This window comes from Helianthus annuus, chromosome 12 (genome assembly GCF_002127325.2).
Source record: "Helianthus annuus cultivar XRQ/B chromosome 12, HanXRQr2.0-SUNRISE, whole genome shotgun sequence".
NCBI classification, from domain to species: Eukaryota; Viridiplantae; Streptophyta; class Magnoliopsida; order Asterales; family Asteraceae; genus Helianthus; species Helianthus annuus.
Window position 1 is genome coordinate 151,656,472 of NC_035444.2, and position 17,090 is coordinate 151,673,561.

The window sequence follows — 17,090 nt, forward strand, 5'->3', positions numbered from 1 at the left end:
ACAATCAACCTAAGCAAATGTACACCTTACCTATGCACATAAAACCAATAAAGTTAGAGTTACAACTACCTATTGCACAAAGTTGTTGCAAATTAGAAGTATATATAATATAATATTTTTAGATCTTTTTTATTTTGTTTTTTTCAATTTGATGTCTAATTAAAACTTAATAAAAAAACAATAAACTAAACACGTTTTGTGTATATCACGACTATATATTTTTTGTTTTCTCATTGTACCCACATGCCGCAAAGTAAGAGTGTTAAAAACTTGCTTGAAAAAAGTTCGAAAAAAGCTCGGCTTGAAATTGGTTCGGTTATAAATGAGCCAGCTCGGCTCGGCTCGGTTTGTAAACGAGTCGAGCTCGAGCTTGGCCTGGCTCGGCTCGTGAGCCGGCTTGACAAGTTTTACATCCTTATTTTTTTTTCGCCCCACATCGCTCAAAAGATAAAACTAAGGGAGTGTCTTCCATGTAAAAGAATGTAAAGACAATATACAAAGTGATCTAACAATTTATATTTGCATATTTAGCCATTTGGTTATTTTTTTTTAAATGTTAACATATATTTCATTCCAATCATCAGGGAAAATTACATAAGGATAGCAGGTAGACGAGCAATAAACTGCGCCGCCATCCCTTTCTGAATAGAAAACCCTAATCTACTAAAAACAAGGCCTCGCCCTTGAGGGGTCGAAAAGTTGCTGTTGACCACACGCTGAACTCTAGACAAGACCCGAACTGCCTCCGGCGCCAAGGAGCCGAACGTGTCAAACGCCAGGGGGACAAAGGCATGCTGATTATCCTTACAAGCTTTAGCGTGCTTTTCCACCTTCTTTGACTCTGTTTTCAGTACCCCTTGCCCCGCCACAAACCCATTTTCCCGGAACCCGGCTAGGGGGATACACCTGTAAGATCGACACAAACATGTTTCCCGCCATCCCAACCAAAAACTAGCACGTCAGCCGGGCGTAGGGTGGATCTCCCATCCGACGGGTCTGTAAGAAAATTAACCGGTGCCTCTTTCTTTGCCGAGATCCCTGCTCGTCTGAGAATATCCATTAACGCGTTTCGAACAAAGTCATGGCTATACTTAAACCCCGACAACTCTCTACAGTGTAACGCATGCTCCCCGTATTTATCCAGACATGCTTTACGGCAGAATGGGCAAGTTTCATCATTCGGGAACATGGGGATCATCAAACGGTACTTAAGGATTGACCGGTACTCCATCGCTGACATACGTTGACCCAAACCTTCAATAGGAATAACAGTTAAGAAATCCTGAGCGTGAGGTCTCTGTAGGCATTCAATGACGGCTTTCTGGCGAGGGGACAAATGGAAATCTTCTCCCAAACTTTGCGCAATTCGACAACAAAGGGCATTCGCCAAAGTTTTCTGTGGCTTTTTTGGGGGCGGTGTCCTTGTTAGAGAAACCGTCGAGATCAAAGTCAGGTAGAGATTCATGCAAGCGTTCCAAGGCACTGGCATAATCCGGATCAGTGTTAGCAACCCCACTGTTACGTAAGATGTGGTCTTGCAGCTCCCAAGATTGAGACCTGGAAGCCATAAAGGCATAAGCAGCCACATCCCGGGCTTAGAGAAGGCCCAACCCACCAAGCCGCATTGGCAAGGTCGCGATCCGCCACTGTAGTTCACCAAAAAAGGACCCCTACATACGACAATGTTTTCTATTGCCTCCCGAAGACCTTTATCAAAACATGAAACAACATCATCCACAAAGGGGGGCTGGCAAGTTCGCAAACCATATAACAACTTTGCAATTATGACCCTTAGTCTATGAAGAGATTTATTTTTAGGGCTTTTTAAGTAGCAAACTTTGCGGTTCTTTGTTAGTTCGAGCTAGATCGAGCCGAGGCGAGCTAACTCGAATTTTAATCGAGTCGAGCTCAAGCCTCAAATCTCAGCTCGATTTGAAATTCGAGCTCGAGCCGAGCCAACTCGAATTAGGTTAGAGCCGAGCTCGAGCTGGGTCAAGCTCGACTCGACTCGTTTACAGCCCTACCGCAAAGCTCAGGTCTCATCCCACCAGTATAATTATTATTATTATTATTATATATATCAAATTACAACATACATTTGCGCTAGTGTTGTTTAGTTTTTTTGAAAATCTTCCACCAAACTTTAATGATTTGCAAATTATAAGTGTTTGTTAGGTAAAAGTTTCAATGAAGTTTCTCCAAGCCTCTTTTGTTTCTCATTTTCTTTTTCTCTCTTGACTAATTTTCTTTTACATATTTGTTTTTACATTTTTCCTTTCAATTCATTTCAAAATATAAGTTAATATAAATTATTAACTTAGTATTTCTACACTCAGATTCAGATTTACTAGAAGTACACACAGGTTGAAATGATTCACTATTATAAATCCTGCTAATTTAAAATGGGTTAAATTGGTAAGCACTGCACTACATACCACGTCGCCACCCACACCACTATATATACAATTCATCGAAATCTATCGTTACAAATTTTTACCCCATCGCAACGCGTGAGTTTCACAATTCTTAACATTAACACCCCCGTCGTATCTACGTTTCGAATCCGTCACGATATCCGCATTCGTATGTCTAACGTTCATCAAACTTAAAAATTGTCTTTAAAGAAATTTTGTTGCTAAGTAAGTTATTTTACGGTGATACAGTATTCCGCCGCAACGCACGACACAAAATACTAGTTATTTACAGACCGGAATGTTAAGGGCAAACAAAACAAACGGATATTCAAATAACATGAAATGCAAAAAACAAGAGGGGCGTCATTGTTATTTTCTTACAACTTCAGGTATCAAATGAAAAATGAAAATAACTACCCAAAAAGGCAAACTCAGAGCTGAGATCTGCAGCGTCATCTTTCTGCCTGTATTTGCTCTGATTCAACCTTTAATCGATCTGTATCTCACTCTACTCATCTGTATAATCACACAGCCGCCGAATGAGGATCTGAAGCTCGAAACAAAAGCGGATCGCAATTAATTTTACTGAAAATGGCTTGTGTTCGTCAATTTGCATCAATTTCATTGATTCTCTTGCTTCCTTGCCTCTTAAATGTTGCTGTTGACGCAAAAACGCTAAAACGAGACGGTAATTTTACAATTATGTTATGAATTTTCCGTTATTGCATGATTAGGTTATGGTTTTTTATGTATTATTGTGTTAGATGATGATGTGTATATGCATTTAAATCTGTTTTATTGTTTAATTCGAAATGTGTTTTGATTAGTGAGGATTAAGCGATTAACTAACATTTTTAGGTTTTGATAGTTTAGAAAGTATGCTATTGTGCGATTGATTAAACAAAATTAGGTTAAAATGTGGAAGTGAGTTTAATTAGTTTGTGTTTAACTGATTTTGCTTCATTAAGATTTAAGTATGGAATTGAAGTCCAAACATGGCTTATATGATAGGGTACAAATGTGCAAAATCAGCACTCTTCTAGTCTTAGTTTAAAAAGCGATAGGGTTTAAAACCTGGGCCCGAAGTGCCAACGGTAGGCGCAAATTATTATATATATATTTTTATAGGTTTCTAGCATCGTTTACCTGGTGTTTAGACACAAATAAATTTTATATATGTTTAGGTACATAAATTATTTACATGTACAACCTGAAAAGCATGTTGTACATCATCCTGCTGCACAAAAGTGAGGGATGTACTCATGTACAAGAGGCGCACGTGCCTCAGGGTCACAATTTTTGCCAAAAAACGCGCCTCATGAGCTTCCTGTCAAACATGCGCCTTATGTAGGCTGAAGCGAGGAGGCCTGCGCCTAGGCGCACTCTTTTAAACCAAGCTTCTAGTGAGCGTTCTCATGAAAGATAATGTATCTGCTTTAAGGAATTTTAATCACATCCTTGCATTGTTTTCCCTTAGGATGCATATTAGTAGCATAGTTGTTAAAAGCCATCGCCCCTTGCGCCTAGGCCCATTTTCCAAGCAAGGCGAGACAATTGCGCTTTAAGTCAAGGCGATTGCGCTTTAATTCTATAGGTGATGGTTCAGGCGCAGATTTCGGCAAGATTCCTAGTTTCTGGAAAGTTACCGGCTAAATTCTCTACATTCCGGCAAGATTCCCGCCAGATTTCTACTTTTATCTAAGGAAAACCACTTTTCTACACTAATATTTTACAACTTCTGGTACTAATCAGATGATATTAAAAGTTATATGATAGCTTTTTTTTATTTATTAAAAAATAGTATCAATTTTCTAATGCATAAAATATTTTTAGTTTTTTTATTGTGCGCTCTTTTTTTCTCAGGCCCTCGCTTTTTTTGCGCCTTGCACCTAGTCCCCAGGCGAGGCCTGTGCGCTTTGAGTGCGCCTAGAGCCTTTAATAACTATGATTAGTAGTACTACTAAGAAACTTGATTTGTGAAAATTATGATGGTGAAAGTACACTATGAACTTTTCTTGGAGATAACTAATTGTACTTGTGTTTGATTGTAGTGAAAGCACTTAACGAAATAAAAGCATCTCTTGGATGGAGGGTGGTGTATGCATGGGTTGGAGATGATCCGTGTGGAGATGGTGATTTACCAGCTTGGTCTGGAGTCACCTGTTCCACACAAGGTGATTATAGAGTAGTTACTGAACTGTAAGTATAAGTTCATTTTGGCTTGTTTTCTCATGTTACATGTTTATGAATCTGTCAGTTGATCGGAGCGTGTGTACGTATGATCCATTTCAGGGAAGTATATGCTGTTTCAATTATTGGGCCTTTTCCTACTGCTGTAACCAATCTTCTAGATCTTACAAGACTGTAAGACTTTCTTTCCTACTGTGTAGTCACACCTCTTTTTAGTATTCATAGGTTTATTTGGTATATAATATTTAAACAAAGTTTTGTGTTAACTATTGTGTTTGTGACATGTGGCGTGATATTTTTTTTACGTTTTCTGTTGGCAGGGATCTCCACAACAATAAGCTGACTGGACCAATTCCACCTCAAATCGGGCGTTTGAAGCGTCTTAAAGTACTGTATGTTTCTTCATTTCATAGTTATTAAAGGCACTAGGCGCACTCAAGGCGCATAGGCCTCGCCTGGAGCCTAGGCGTAAAGCGCAAAAAAAGCGAGGGTCTGAGAAAAATAAAGCGCATAATGAAAAATTTTAAAAAATATATTATGTATTAGAAAAAGAATACTATTCTTCAAATAAAATAAACAAAGTCTATTATCTAATACTTTATATCATCTAATTAGTACCAAAATATTAGTGTATTAGTGTAGAAAAGTAGTTTTCCTTGATTAAAAGTAGAAATTTGGCTAGAATCTTGTCGGAATTTAGCCGGAAACTCTCCGGAATCTAGGAGTCTTGCCGGAATGTGTGCCTGAACCATCACCTGGAGAGTTAAAGCGCAATTTCCTCGACTTAAAGCGCAACTGCCTTGCCTCGCCTGAAAAATGGGCCTAGGCGCAAGAGGCGATGGCTTTGAACAACTATGCTTCATTTGATTCAATGATATTAAAATATGTTGTGGTTCTTATATAAGTATATTGCTAATGAAGGAAGCTTCACAATATCAGATTCTGAATTTCATCGTATTTGTTAAATATGTGTGTGTGTGTGTTTTGTAATGTCAGCTATGCTCCCAGAAGGTGCATTGTCTTATTAGGTAGTTGTATACATACCATCAGTAAGATTGATGTTGGTCCATAAGATTCCTCACTTTTGTCTTTATTTAGGGGCATCTTAGATAATCAACCAATAGTCACACTCAAATTGAAGTGTTTTTAATTCTCGATGCGTGTCATCTTTTCAGTAATTTGAGGTGGAACAAACTGCAGGATGTAATTCCGCCTGAAATAGGCGAACTGAAGAGACTGACACACCTGTAAGTAATTTGCATTATTTATTCTAAGGCCAGGTATATATTAAAAGGAAGAAAAAAACACATGTTGATTTAGTTACTTACTTAGTTACTTGTACATCTTCAGGTACTTGAGTTTTAACAGCTTTAAGGGTGAAATCCCAAGGGAACTTGCCAATCTTCCCGACCTACAATATCTTCATCTTCATGAAAATCGCTTCATTGGGCGAATTCCAGCAGAATTAGGGACCTTACGAAATCTTCGCCACCTGTACCTTTCAACCTTTTTGCTACCATTTTTTTTTTGTCGCTAATCTATAACCTACATTTTGAAACGGGTCCACTTAATGTCTTTATCTTTCATTCTCTCTCTGAAAACTAAGAAAAATATCCCTTTGTGCATGTAATAGGATATAATGCATACATTTGCCACATTGCCAACAAGTCCTTTAAAGCTTCCATTAGCGCCACCCGAATGTCATTTTGTTTTCTTTTATGTTAAAAGTTGTAAATCGATGAAATGATCCTAAATTTGAAGTTTTTGTCACTCCTAGATTATAAAATGACAAACGGCCCGCAATCTACTCGATATGTTTTGCAGTTCATCTAGAGTTGATTCTTTTGAGTAGGTTCCGGTGCGTTTTTCTCATTTTTACAGCTCTTGATGTTACAGAAGCTTTTAGTTTAAGAGAGTATTTGTCATTTTACAAATTTCTTGCAAGTCTTTTGCCGGAATTGAGTAATCGACATAAATAAAACCAAATTGATTCCTGGGTGGCCTCTATAACAGTTTTATATACACATCATCCCAAAAAAGTACTAAATCTTTGGATCATAAGTGGACCTTTCTTTTTTCTAAAAAGATGTGGAGGTATCTGTTAAATTTGCAAATCTGAATGATGCTGATGTGGCGAAATTGTGCTTGTAGAGATGTTGGAAACAATCACTTGGTTGGAACTATAAGAGAACTGATACGTATAGAAGGATGCTTTCCGGTTCTTCGCAATCTGTACGTCATTTCTGCTTGCAAGATTGATACTTTTTCCTAGAAGTAGCAAAATGGGTGAGGCTGGTAACGGGTCAAAGGGTATTCTTTGGTATCGGTCTAAACAGGTTGGGCCATGATGGCCCAATTTGTTGAAAGTTTTGATAAATTATTAGTGTGTTAAACATGATGACAAAAAATATATTATTCTTTGGTACTAGTTGAAACTAGGGGTGTGCACGGTTCAGTTCGGTTTTTGCCTTTTTGGGTAAAACCGAAATGTTCGGTTTTTGGAAAAAAATACGTAAGATTCAAAATTAAAAAGTTTAATCTAAGATTTAAGAATCTTTCTTAATTGTTTACACTTAAGTTAATATATTTAACCTTTTTAATTAGTATTGTTCATATAAACTAACCTTCTAATCTATCTTTATGTTTCTCCAAAGTTTTTATCAAGACATTTTCATTTTCATTTATCCATTATAAATTATCAACATGTTAATGCATAGAGTAGTTGTACTCTATGCTTAGGGAGATTTTCAAAAATATTTGATATAATTACATTTTTAACCTAAAACTATTTTGGTTTTTTACTTTTAACTCCAAAGTTATTTATCTTTGTAAATTTAACCTAAGAACTTTTTTACTTTCAACTTTGGTACCCTATACTTTTCATATTTCGCAAAAATTCGTTTTACGTTTTGTTCTAAATTTTGCGAGTTAACACGGCGCAACGTTCATGTGTGGTTCAACGTTTTTACGTTTTATTTAATACTTCGTTCTAAATTTTGCGAGTTAACATTACGCAACATGCGTGTGTGGTTCAACGTTTTTATGGTCGTCTATTTTTTCCCGTTTGATAGGTTCATCGTGAACGCACGGGTCCTAAATCGACTTAGTTATTATTTTCTATGTTTTATGTTTCGGTCTAAATTCTCCGCATTAACACGTCGCAACTTTAGTGTTGGTGGTCGCTAGCGGTGTTGTGGCCTTGGTGCTATTTGTCACGGTTTTACGCCCCCACCGCAACGCAGGGGGCTTAATACTAGTTTATAATACTTTGAAAATCACTTAATTTTTATGTTAAATTTTGTTATTTCTTTTGACCTGTTTGACCCATTTTTTAATTGAATATTTTGATTTGGTCCATTTGGCTCGTGTGTAATAAAAATAAACCCAAATCGACTCATTCATTAATAAATTGGTTAAAATGCCATCTCTATTATTTCCACAAATGTTTAGAAGCTTTTGTTTACTGTTGGTGGAATTTGCAGTTATCTAAATAATAACTACCTGACCGGAGGAATTCCCGCACAGCTTGCAAACATGAGTAATCTTGAAATCTTGTAAGTATTGATTATTCAAATTGCTTTTGAGGATAATAGTATATTTTATACTAAGTTTCTTAAACCTGACAATAATGGTTATGATTTTAGGTATTTATCTTACAACAAGATGTCTGGGATCGTGCCAGCTGGACTTGCTCATATCCCAAAGCTCACTTACTTGTACGTGCCCTAAATCTAGTCATCTATAGAAACATAGTAAAAGAAAATTCGGCTTGGTTATGTTTTATATCTAACGGATCAGACCGGTAGAAAAAAAGGCTAAAAAAACGAATCAAATGGGTTGAACAGGTAAAAAGTTGCCCAGGTGTAACGATGAGACCATTTGTTGACCTAGAAGCTAATCAAATGGTGTTCACGGTTCGGTTTGACGATTTTTTGATCAAATTGTTAGAAACGGTTTTAGACAACCAAAAGCAAAACCATTACTAATGGTTTTGGCTTATTGGGCATTTACAAATAAAAATGCGCATAATACAATTACAATAAAGAAGTGATCATGTTCTTATAGTTAAAACTTAAAAGCGCGACTCTATGTATTATATTTTAAGTAAATCTCAATCATGTGTATAGTCTAACTTAATATAATTAAATGCCCAAATAAAATATTAAAGTTACATAGCCCAAAATCCTACGGCCTGGTTTGGTTTTCTCGGTTTTTATTTCAACCAGTTTTGAGTATAAAGCGTAAATTGAACCATTTGGTGCGGTTTAAAGATTTCTAAGCCGACCGGCCAATATATTTTGAAAAATCGTCTGCATAACCATGAACACCCATAATAACTGTGCATTGTATTGATATTGTTTTTGTAATCATGATTGGCGCATATATTATTAGTTATTGGGTAAACTGCCAAAATGGTCCCTAAGGTTTGGTCACTTTTGCCATTTTAGTCCAAAATTCAAATCTTTTAATTCTGGGTCCCTATGGTTTCAATTTTTTTTGCCATTTTCATCCAAAAGCAAAATCTTGTCAGATTTTCCAGTTAACATCCAACTTTTTTGTCTTTTTCCTCCCTTTTAATGAAGGACAAAATGGTCAGATTTTTTTAATTTGTTATAATAAAACGTTAAAAGACCATTTTGCCTTTCATTAAAAAGGAGAAAAAAGACAAAAATACTGGATGTTAACTGAAAAATCTGACCAGATTTTGATTTTGGATGAAAATGGCAACGAAATTGAAACCACATGGACCCAGATTCAAAAGTTTTGAGTTTTGGACTAAAATGGCAAAAGTGACCAAACCTCAGGGACCATTTTAGCAGTTTACTCTTAGTTATTTAAATAAACATAACAAAATGGACGGGTTGATCTGATTGAAGAGTTTATTGTTAGGTACTTGGATCACAATCAATTTACTGGGAGAATTCCTGATGCTTTCTACAAGCACCCTTATCTAAAAGAACTGTGAGTCTTATTCTTTTTTATCTTTCAGTTTAGTGGGAGAATATTGCTGCTTACTAATTACTATTGTGCCCTTTTGCAGATATATCGAAGGGAATTCATTCCGACCCGGTGTGAACCCGATTGGTATTCACAAAGTACTCGAATTATCAGACTCGGATTTCTTGTTTTAGTCGCCCAATTTGTTACGAGTGCTTGAATAGTATTAGCTTTATTATTTATTCCCACAAAAAGAAAACAGTATAAAAGAATTTCAAAGTTTTGTTCTTGATAATCTACATCTATCTGTTGTGTCCCAAATGGGGATATCATCTCTTTTGTAATAGTGATTTAACATATGGTGAGGTTTTGCTATAGTTTACATATATATATATATATATATAGGATTAGGTTCAAGAGTGAACACTAGTGTAGCTTGCGAACTGAGTGAACTAATCCTGGCCATACACGTGTGTAGATCAATGGCCAGGATTTGATGTTGAAATACACTAGTGTATTTTACGATTTGATGATGAGATCTTGGCCATACACGTGTATAGATCAATGGCCAGGATTTGTTCACTCAGTTCGCAAATACACTTGTGTTCACTCTAGAACCCCACCCTATATATATATATATATATATATATATATATAGTGTGAGGTTCATTGGGGAACACCAAAAAAATGGGGAACAGGGGAACCCCATTAGGAGCCCTTAGATCAAAGTAATCTACGGTTGTGATATAATCCAATGCTTTTAATTATAAAAACACACGGAAGGGTATTTTGGTCACACAATTTTACAAACCTATTCTCCATCTGCTACCTTGGGCACCACCCGTCGTTCACACTCCGGCTACCGTACCACCACCACCACCCTAAACCGTCAAATTTCACCGTTGCCAGTCCGATTTAGAAGAAATTGAAGACATAGGCGAACCTCAGCAAATTGTTAGTTCCCGTTCTGATGTAATTCCTAGGGTTTAGAGATACCAAACGTTAGGGTTTGGAGGAAGTGAAAGATATGAATTAGGTTACCGGATGAGTGCGACGAAGATGGAACGAGCAGTCGGTGTGTTGATTTACTGGATTAGCAGGTATAATACGTCATCTCTGTGACCTTTGTTTCTTTTTATTTGTATTATCTGCAAAAATGCAGAGAGTTTATGTCATTTGCAAGTTTTTTAATTGAAACACTTCTAATTTAACATGTAAAACTTATTTGAAACTTATTACACAAACCTCTAAACTTGTAATATATTGGATTCACCTTTCAGTTTCAAATCTAGAAGAGTAGAAAGCTCAAGAACTGGCTCAAGAACACATACATGTTCGATTAATACGAAAAAAATCAAAAGTTCTGAAACGAGAATTGAATGTCTATCACTCAAACTGCTTGTATGATCGTGTGAAAAAAAAAATACTAATTCAATTGTGAATTTGGTTTTATAATGTTGCATTTTTGTAACATTTTTTCCGGATGATGAGATTAGATCTGAAATTATGCTTCGTACAAATTTGTGTGTTGAAGTCTATTTGATTAACTAGGGATTTGAATTTTGAATACTTTATTCAGCTTTTTGAAATTGAATATACATGTTGCAAAATAAGTTCAGATTCTAGTTAACAGGCGGATTACTCATTTCGTGCGATGTGAGTTTCATCAAGAGATTGTTGAAGGTAAACGATAGTGGTTTCTCCATGCTCGATTTGGAGGATTTCACGGGATGTTTGCATATATGACAACTGATTTTTCCATGCGATGCAAGGATGTTAATCTTCAGTTGTTATACACTTAAAAAAGTAAAACGCACGAGTAGAGGCATGATGTTGTTGATAAAGAATCTAGGAGAAAAGAATTTAAGCACATTGGTAAATTAACTTTGTTCCTTTTTTTTTTTTTTTGAGAATTTGTTAAAACAATAAATGAAAAGACTCTTTTGTTTTAACTTGGCAGCAGTTGTCGAGCACGGGCTGGAACAAGATGTTGAAAAAACCCCAGCTGGCACAGACGGAGAGAGTGGAGTTGCAGCAACTGCAGACTCTGTTGTCCAGGTATGGGGCGAAGGATGAGGCAGACACGTGGCTATGGAAAACGGAGAGCAGGAAGGCCGATTTGTTGGTCAAGCAGGTCAGATCTGATCTGGAGCATGTAGAGCAGGGTCAAGCGCAACAGTTCGTTTTCAATGGTCTAAGTTTGTCACCCCGAAGGTCAGTTATTTTGTTCACTAAATACTCCTTGTCGCTTGTTGGTTTATTCTTTCGTGTTATTTGTTGAAATGTTCGAATTGTGTGTTGCAGATGATAAATAATCCACATTTAGGTTTTGATTATAGTTCCTAAGAACGAAATGATCAGAAACAAGAACTGGGGTAAGAACAGAGGATGTCATTTAAATGCGAAATTGATTCGTGTTTTACAGAAAATGAAACACTAAATATGCATATGACTTAGTGGATACCGAGTAAGATTCAAGCATAAATTATAATGCCAATCCTTTCGACGACAAAATATCGTTCATCATTTAATTTATGGTTCTAGCTTCATCGATTTGGGTTGGATCTGGCGCCATATGTTAGTTTATTAAAGTGTTTGAAAGTTGTGTTCTAAACAACTATCAGGAGCACATCGTGCTGCTATCCTATAAACCAACTTGCTTCTACATACCTATTTCAAATCACACCCTACCGACATCTTCTTGGCCTCCTTCATGAAGTCCGAAACCACCTGGCTTAAAGCTCTCATGCTCTCTGCCCTTAACCGCCACTGCTACACCTTCCCCGACCATTATCATCACAAGCACAACCCGCATAGCACCTTTTCAGCACTAGACATTGAATCCTACCCTATTACCGACTTCACTAACGCATCGACTCCTCGACTCTTCTCTACCCGTTTCGCTCACACTCTGTTACCAGCTTGCATGAGCTCTTGCAAGTTCATCTACGTTTGTAGGGACCAATGAGTTACAAAGTGCAAACCACAGGGACCATCCATGTATTTTTGAAAAGGTTGGGACCAAATCCAAAATTAAAGTTAACAACAGGACCATCTGTGTAATTTACACTAAAAGATGCATGGAGAAGTCCTAAACTAGTTTTTGTATATTGAAGTTGATAAACTTGTTTAAAATACCCATCGTTTTGATTCATTTTTTAAATAATGACTTGTTAAATCTTAAATTAGTCACTCTGCAGGTGGTACATTGTCTAAAATCGGACACTCTGCAGGAAGATGATTGGCTCGGGTGTATATGGAAGAGTTCACCGAGGCAAATAATAATATTTCCTTGCTTCTCACTTTGGGATCTCCCCTTCGGTATATATATACCAGATGCTTTAAACTTCAAGTCAATTCATGACAATAGATGCTTTAAAGTTTAAACGCTGATTTATTATCACTTTTGATGTTAATAGCTAGGCCACCGCCAAAAGGGGTGTCTGGAGTTGTTGATCAGACAAGGGGTCTGTTGGATTACGTTGAGAAAAACCGTAGGAAAGCAATTTATACTCCGGAATTAAGATACGTATGTATCGCAGGCAGGTATAGTTTACATTCTGTGATAATCTTTTTTGTCGATGATTTTGAGGGTATTCTAGACATTTCAGTAGTTTTCGTTTCCGATTTGAGCTGCTTGCAGGTACATCTATGGCAGTCGTTTGTTTGGTAACTCAAATCCTGCAACAACTATTCCAGTTTCCGTAGAGCAAACTGTTCTTGATGCTAGTATTACAAGTGAGTCAGGCACTTTGATCTCAACTGGTGCTACATTTCGCACCCGTTTCATTGGCCAGGGATACAAACAGGTAACGTCGTTTCCAACTTCTTATAGGCAAATCTAGCGAGTAGTGATTACAAATTGGGCTGGTCAGACGGGTCGGGTCATGTCAACCCCAAACACTTTGTCTTTATAGTTATCATTATGAATAAATAGCGCTTAATATAAAAACATTTGAACGCATTGAACGGGTTTGAGTTAAAATATAACTCTTAGTTGATCCATGAATTGAAAAACGAGTCGAAATTGCCATCTGTTATCTTATTATGTGCCATCTGTTATCTTATTTAACATGTTAAAAATTAATTTCTAAAAAAAAATGTTTTGGAATAAATACATCTAGAAGCCTTTTTAATAAAAAAAATAAAAAATAAAAATTTCTTAAAAACAGTTGATAAAAGGTAAAAAAAAAATACAAATTGAGAACCATATACTTAACATGTTAAATATATTATAAAAAAATAGATTTAACATGTTACTTGAACCAAATAAACAGTAAAAAAAAGTTAAAAACCAAGGAACAATGTATTTAGCATTTTAAATATTTAACATGTTAAATATATTTTTTTTTTCACAAAATGCATAAAACACTTAAATAAACGGTAAAAAAATTAAAAACCAAGGAACAATGTATTTAGCATTTTAAATATTTTATAAAAATTTAATTTAACATGTTAAAATATATTCTAAAAAAATATTTTATAAAAATTTAATTTAACATGTTAAAATATATTCTAAAAAAATTTAATTTAACATGTTAAAATATTTTATAAAAATTTAATTTAACATGTTAAATATATTCTAAAAAAAGTTTTGGAATAAATACATCTAGAAGCCTTTTTAATAAAAAAAAATCAAAAATAAAAAATTTCTAATTTTTTTTTAAATTTAATTTAACATGTTAAAATATATTCTAAAAAATGTTTTGGAATAAATACATCTAGAAGCCTTTTTAATAAAAAAAAGGGTAAATTACTTATTGAGTCCCTGTGTTTTAGTAGTTTTAACTAGTTGAGTCCAAAAGTAAAAAGTTTAACGACCTGAGTCCCTATAAATACATCGTTATAAAATGAACAAAATTGGAGTCAAAACGTTAAAAAATAAATGGCTAGGGACTCAGGGCGTTAAACTTTTTGATTTTTGACTCAAGTGGTTAAAACCACTAAAACACAGGGACTAAAAAAGTAATTTACTCTAAAAAATTCAAAAATAAAAAATTTCTTAAAAACAGTTAATAAAAGGTAAAAAAATTACAAATTGAGAACCATATATTTAACATGTTAAATATATTAAAAAAATAGATTTGACGGTAAAAAAAATTAAAAACCAAGGAACAATGTATTTAGCATTTTAAATATTTAACATGTTAAATATATTGTTTTTTTTTCACAAAATGCATAAAACACTTAAATAAACGGTAAAAAAATTAAAAACCATGGAACAAGGTATTTAGCATTTTAAATATTTTATAAAAATTTAATTTAACATGTTAAAATATATTCTAAAAAAATATTTTATAAAAATTTAATTTAACATGTTAAAATATTTTATAAAAATTTAATTTAACATGTTAAAATATATTCTAAAAATTTTTTTGGAATAAATACATCTAGAAGCCTTTTTAATAAAAAAATTCAAAAATAAAAAATTTCTAATTTTTTTTTATAAAAATTTAATTTAACATGTTTAAATATTTTATAAAAATTTAATTTAACATGTTAAAATATATTATAAAAAATGTTTTGGAATAAATACATCTAGAAGCCTTTTTAATAAAAAAAAATTCAAAAATAAAAAATTTCTTAAAAACAGTTAATAAAAGGTAAAAAAATTACAAATTGAGAACCATATATTTAACATGTTAAATATATTATAAAAAATAGATTTAACGGTAAAAAAATTAAAAACCAAGGAACAATGTATTTAGCATTTTAAATATTTAACATGTTAAATATATTGTTTTTTTTTTTTCACAAAATGCATAAAACACTTAAAGAAACGGTAAAAAAATTAAAAACCAAGGAACAAGGTATTTAGCATTTTAAATATTTTATTAAAATTTAATTTAACATGTTAAAATATATTCTAAAAAATATTTTATAAAATTTTAATTTAACATGTTAAAATATTTTATAAAAAATTAATTTAACATGTTAAAATATATTCTAAAAAAAGTTTTGGAATAGATACGTCTAGAAGCCTTTTTAATAAAAAAATCAAAAATAAAAAATTTCTATATTTTTTTTTATAAAAATTTATTTTAACATGTTAAAATATTTTATAAAAATTTAATTTAACATGTTAAAATATATTCTAAAAAATGTTTTGGAATAAAACATCTAGAAGCCTTTTTAATAAAAAAAATTCAAAAATAAAAAATTTCTTATAAACAGTTAATAAAAGGTAAAAAAATTACAAATTGAGAACCATATATTTAACATGTTAAATATATTATAAAAAATAGATTTAACGGTAAAAAAATTAAAAACCAAGGAACAATGTATTTAGCATTTTAAATATTTAACATGTTAAATATATTGTTTTTTTTTTTCACAAAATGCATAAAACACTTAAATAGACGGTAAAAAAAATTAAAAACCAAGGAACAATGTATTTAGCATTTTAAATATTTTATAAAAATTTAATTTAACATGTTAAAATATATTCTAAAAAAATATTTTATAAAAAATTAATTTAACATGTTAAAATATATTCTTAAAAAAAGTTTTGGAATAAATACATGTGGAAGCCTTTTTAATAAAAAAAATCAAAAATTAAAAATTTAATTTAACATGTTTTTAAAATTTAATTTTAAAAACAGTTGATAAAAGGTAAAAAAAATTACAAATTGAGAACCATATATTTAACATGTTAATTATGTTATAAAAATAGATTTAACATGTTACTTGAAGCAAATAAACGGTAAAAAAATTAAAACCAAGGAACAATGTATTTAGCAATTTAAATATTTAACATGTTAAATATATTGTTTTTTTTCAAAAAATGCATAAAACAGTTAAATGAACGGTAAAAAAATTAAAAACCAAGGAACAATGTATTTAGCATTTTAAATATTTTATAAAAAATTAGTTTAACATGTTAAAAATTCTAAAAATGCTTAAAAACACACTAACATAAAAGGTAAAAAAAATAACGAAACCGGAGAACCATGTTAAATATATAATAAAAATTCAATTTAACATGTTATAAATTAATTTTTTAAATATCACTTTTTGGTTATTTGCATATAAATATATCTAGAAGCCTTTTTAATTAAAAAAATCAAAAAATGCTCAACAGCCAGTTAATAAAAAATTTACAAACTGGGGAACCATGTATTTAACATATTAAATAAATTATAAAAATAAATTTAACATGTTAAAAATCATTTTTTCAAAAAAAGTTTTGGAGCTTTTACATATAATACATCTAGAAGCCTTTTTATTAAAAAAAAAAAAGAAAGTCAAAAGCTTATAAAATAAAAAAAACAATTAAATAAAACGTAAAAAATTACAAAACCAGGGAACCATATATTTAATATATGAAATATATTATAAAAATTTAATTTAACATGTTAACAATTAATTTTTTCAAAAAGAAAATTCAAAGCTTTTGCGTATAAATATATCTAGAAGCCCTTTTAATTAAAAAAAATCAAAAAATGCTTAAAAACACAATAACATAAAAGGTAAAAATATTACAAAAATGATTTTTTTAGTACAATGGCTTCTACATATCTTTATATACAAAAGCTTCGAATTTTTTAA

The 17,090-nt window shown here is 32.7% G+C and overlaps 1 protein-coding gene across 1 annotated transcript; it reads left to right on the forward strand.

Annotated features, from left to right (window-relative positions):
- The first annotated feature begins 2,813 nt into the window (after nt 1-2,813).
- On the forward strand, nt 2,814-9,917 carry LOC110895696 (probable leucine-rich repeat receptor-like protein kinase At1g35710). The gene is made up of 11 exons (XM_022143020.2): nt 2,814-3,102; nt 4,466-4,613; nt 4,707-4,778; nt 4,925-4,996; nt 5,780-5,851; nt 5,955-6,098; nt 6,756-6,836; nt 8,087-8,158; nt 8,249-8,320; nt 9,495-9,566; nt 9,646-9,917. Exons 1-11 carry the CDS (start codon nt 3,006-3,008, stop codon nt 9,734-9,736), a joined length of 993 nt encoding a protein of 330 aa, XP_021998712.1. The 5' UTR covers nt 2,814-3,005; the 3' UTR covers nt 9,737-9,917.
- The last annotated feature ends 7,173 nt before the right edge of the window (nt 9,918-17,090 follow it).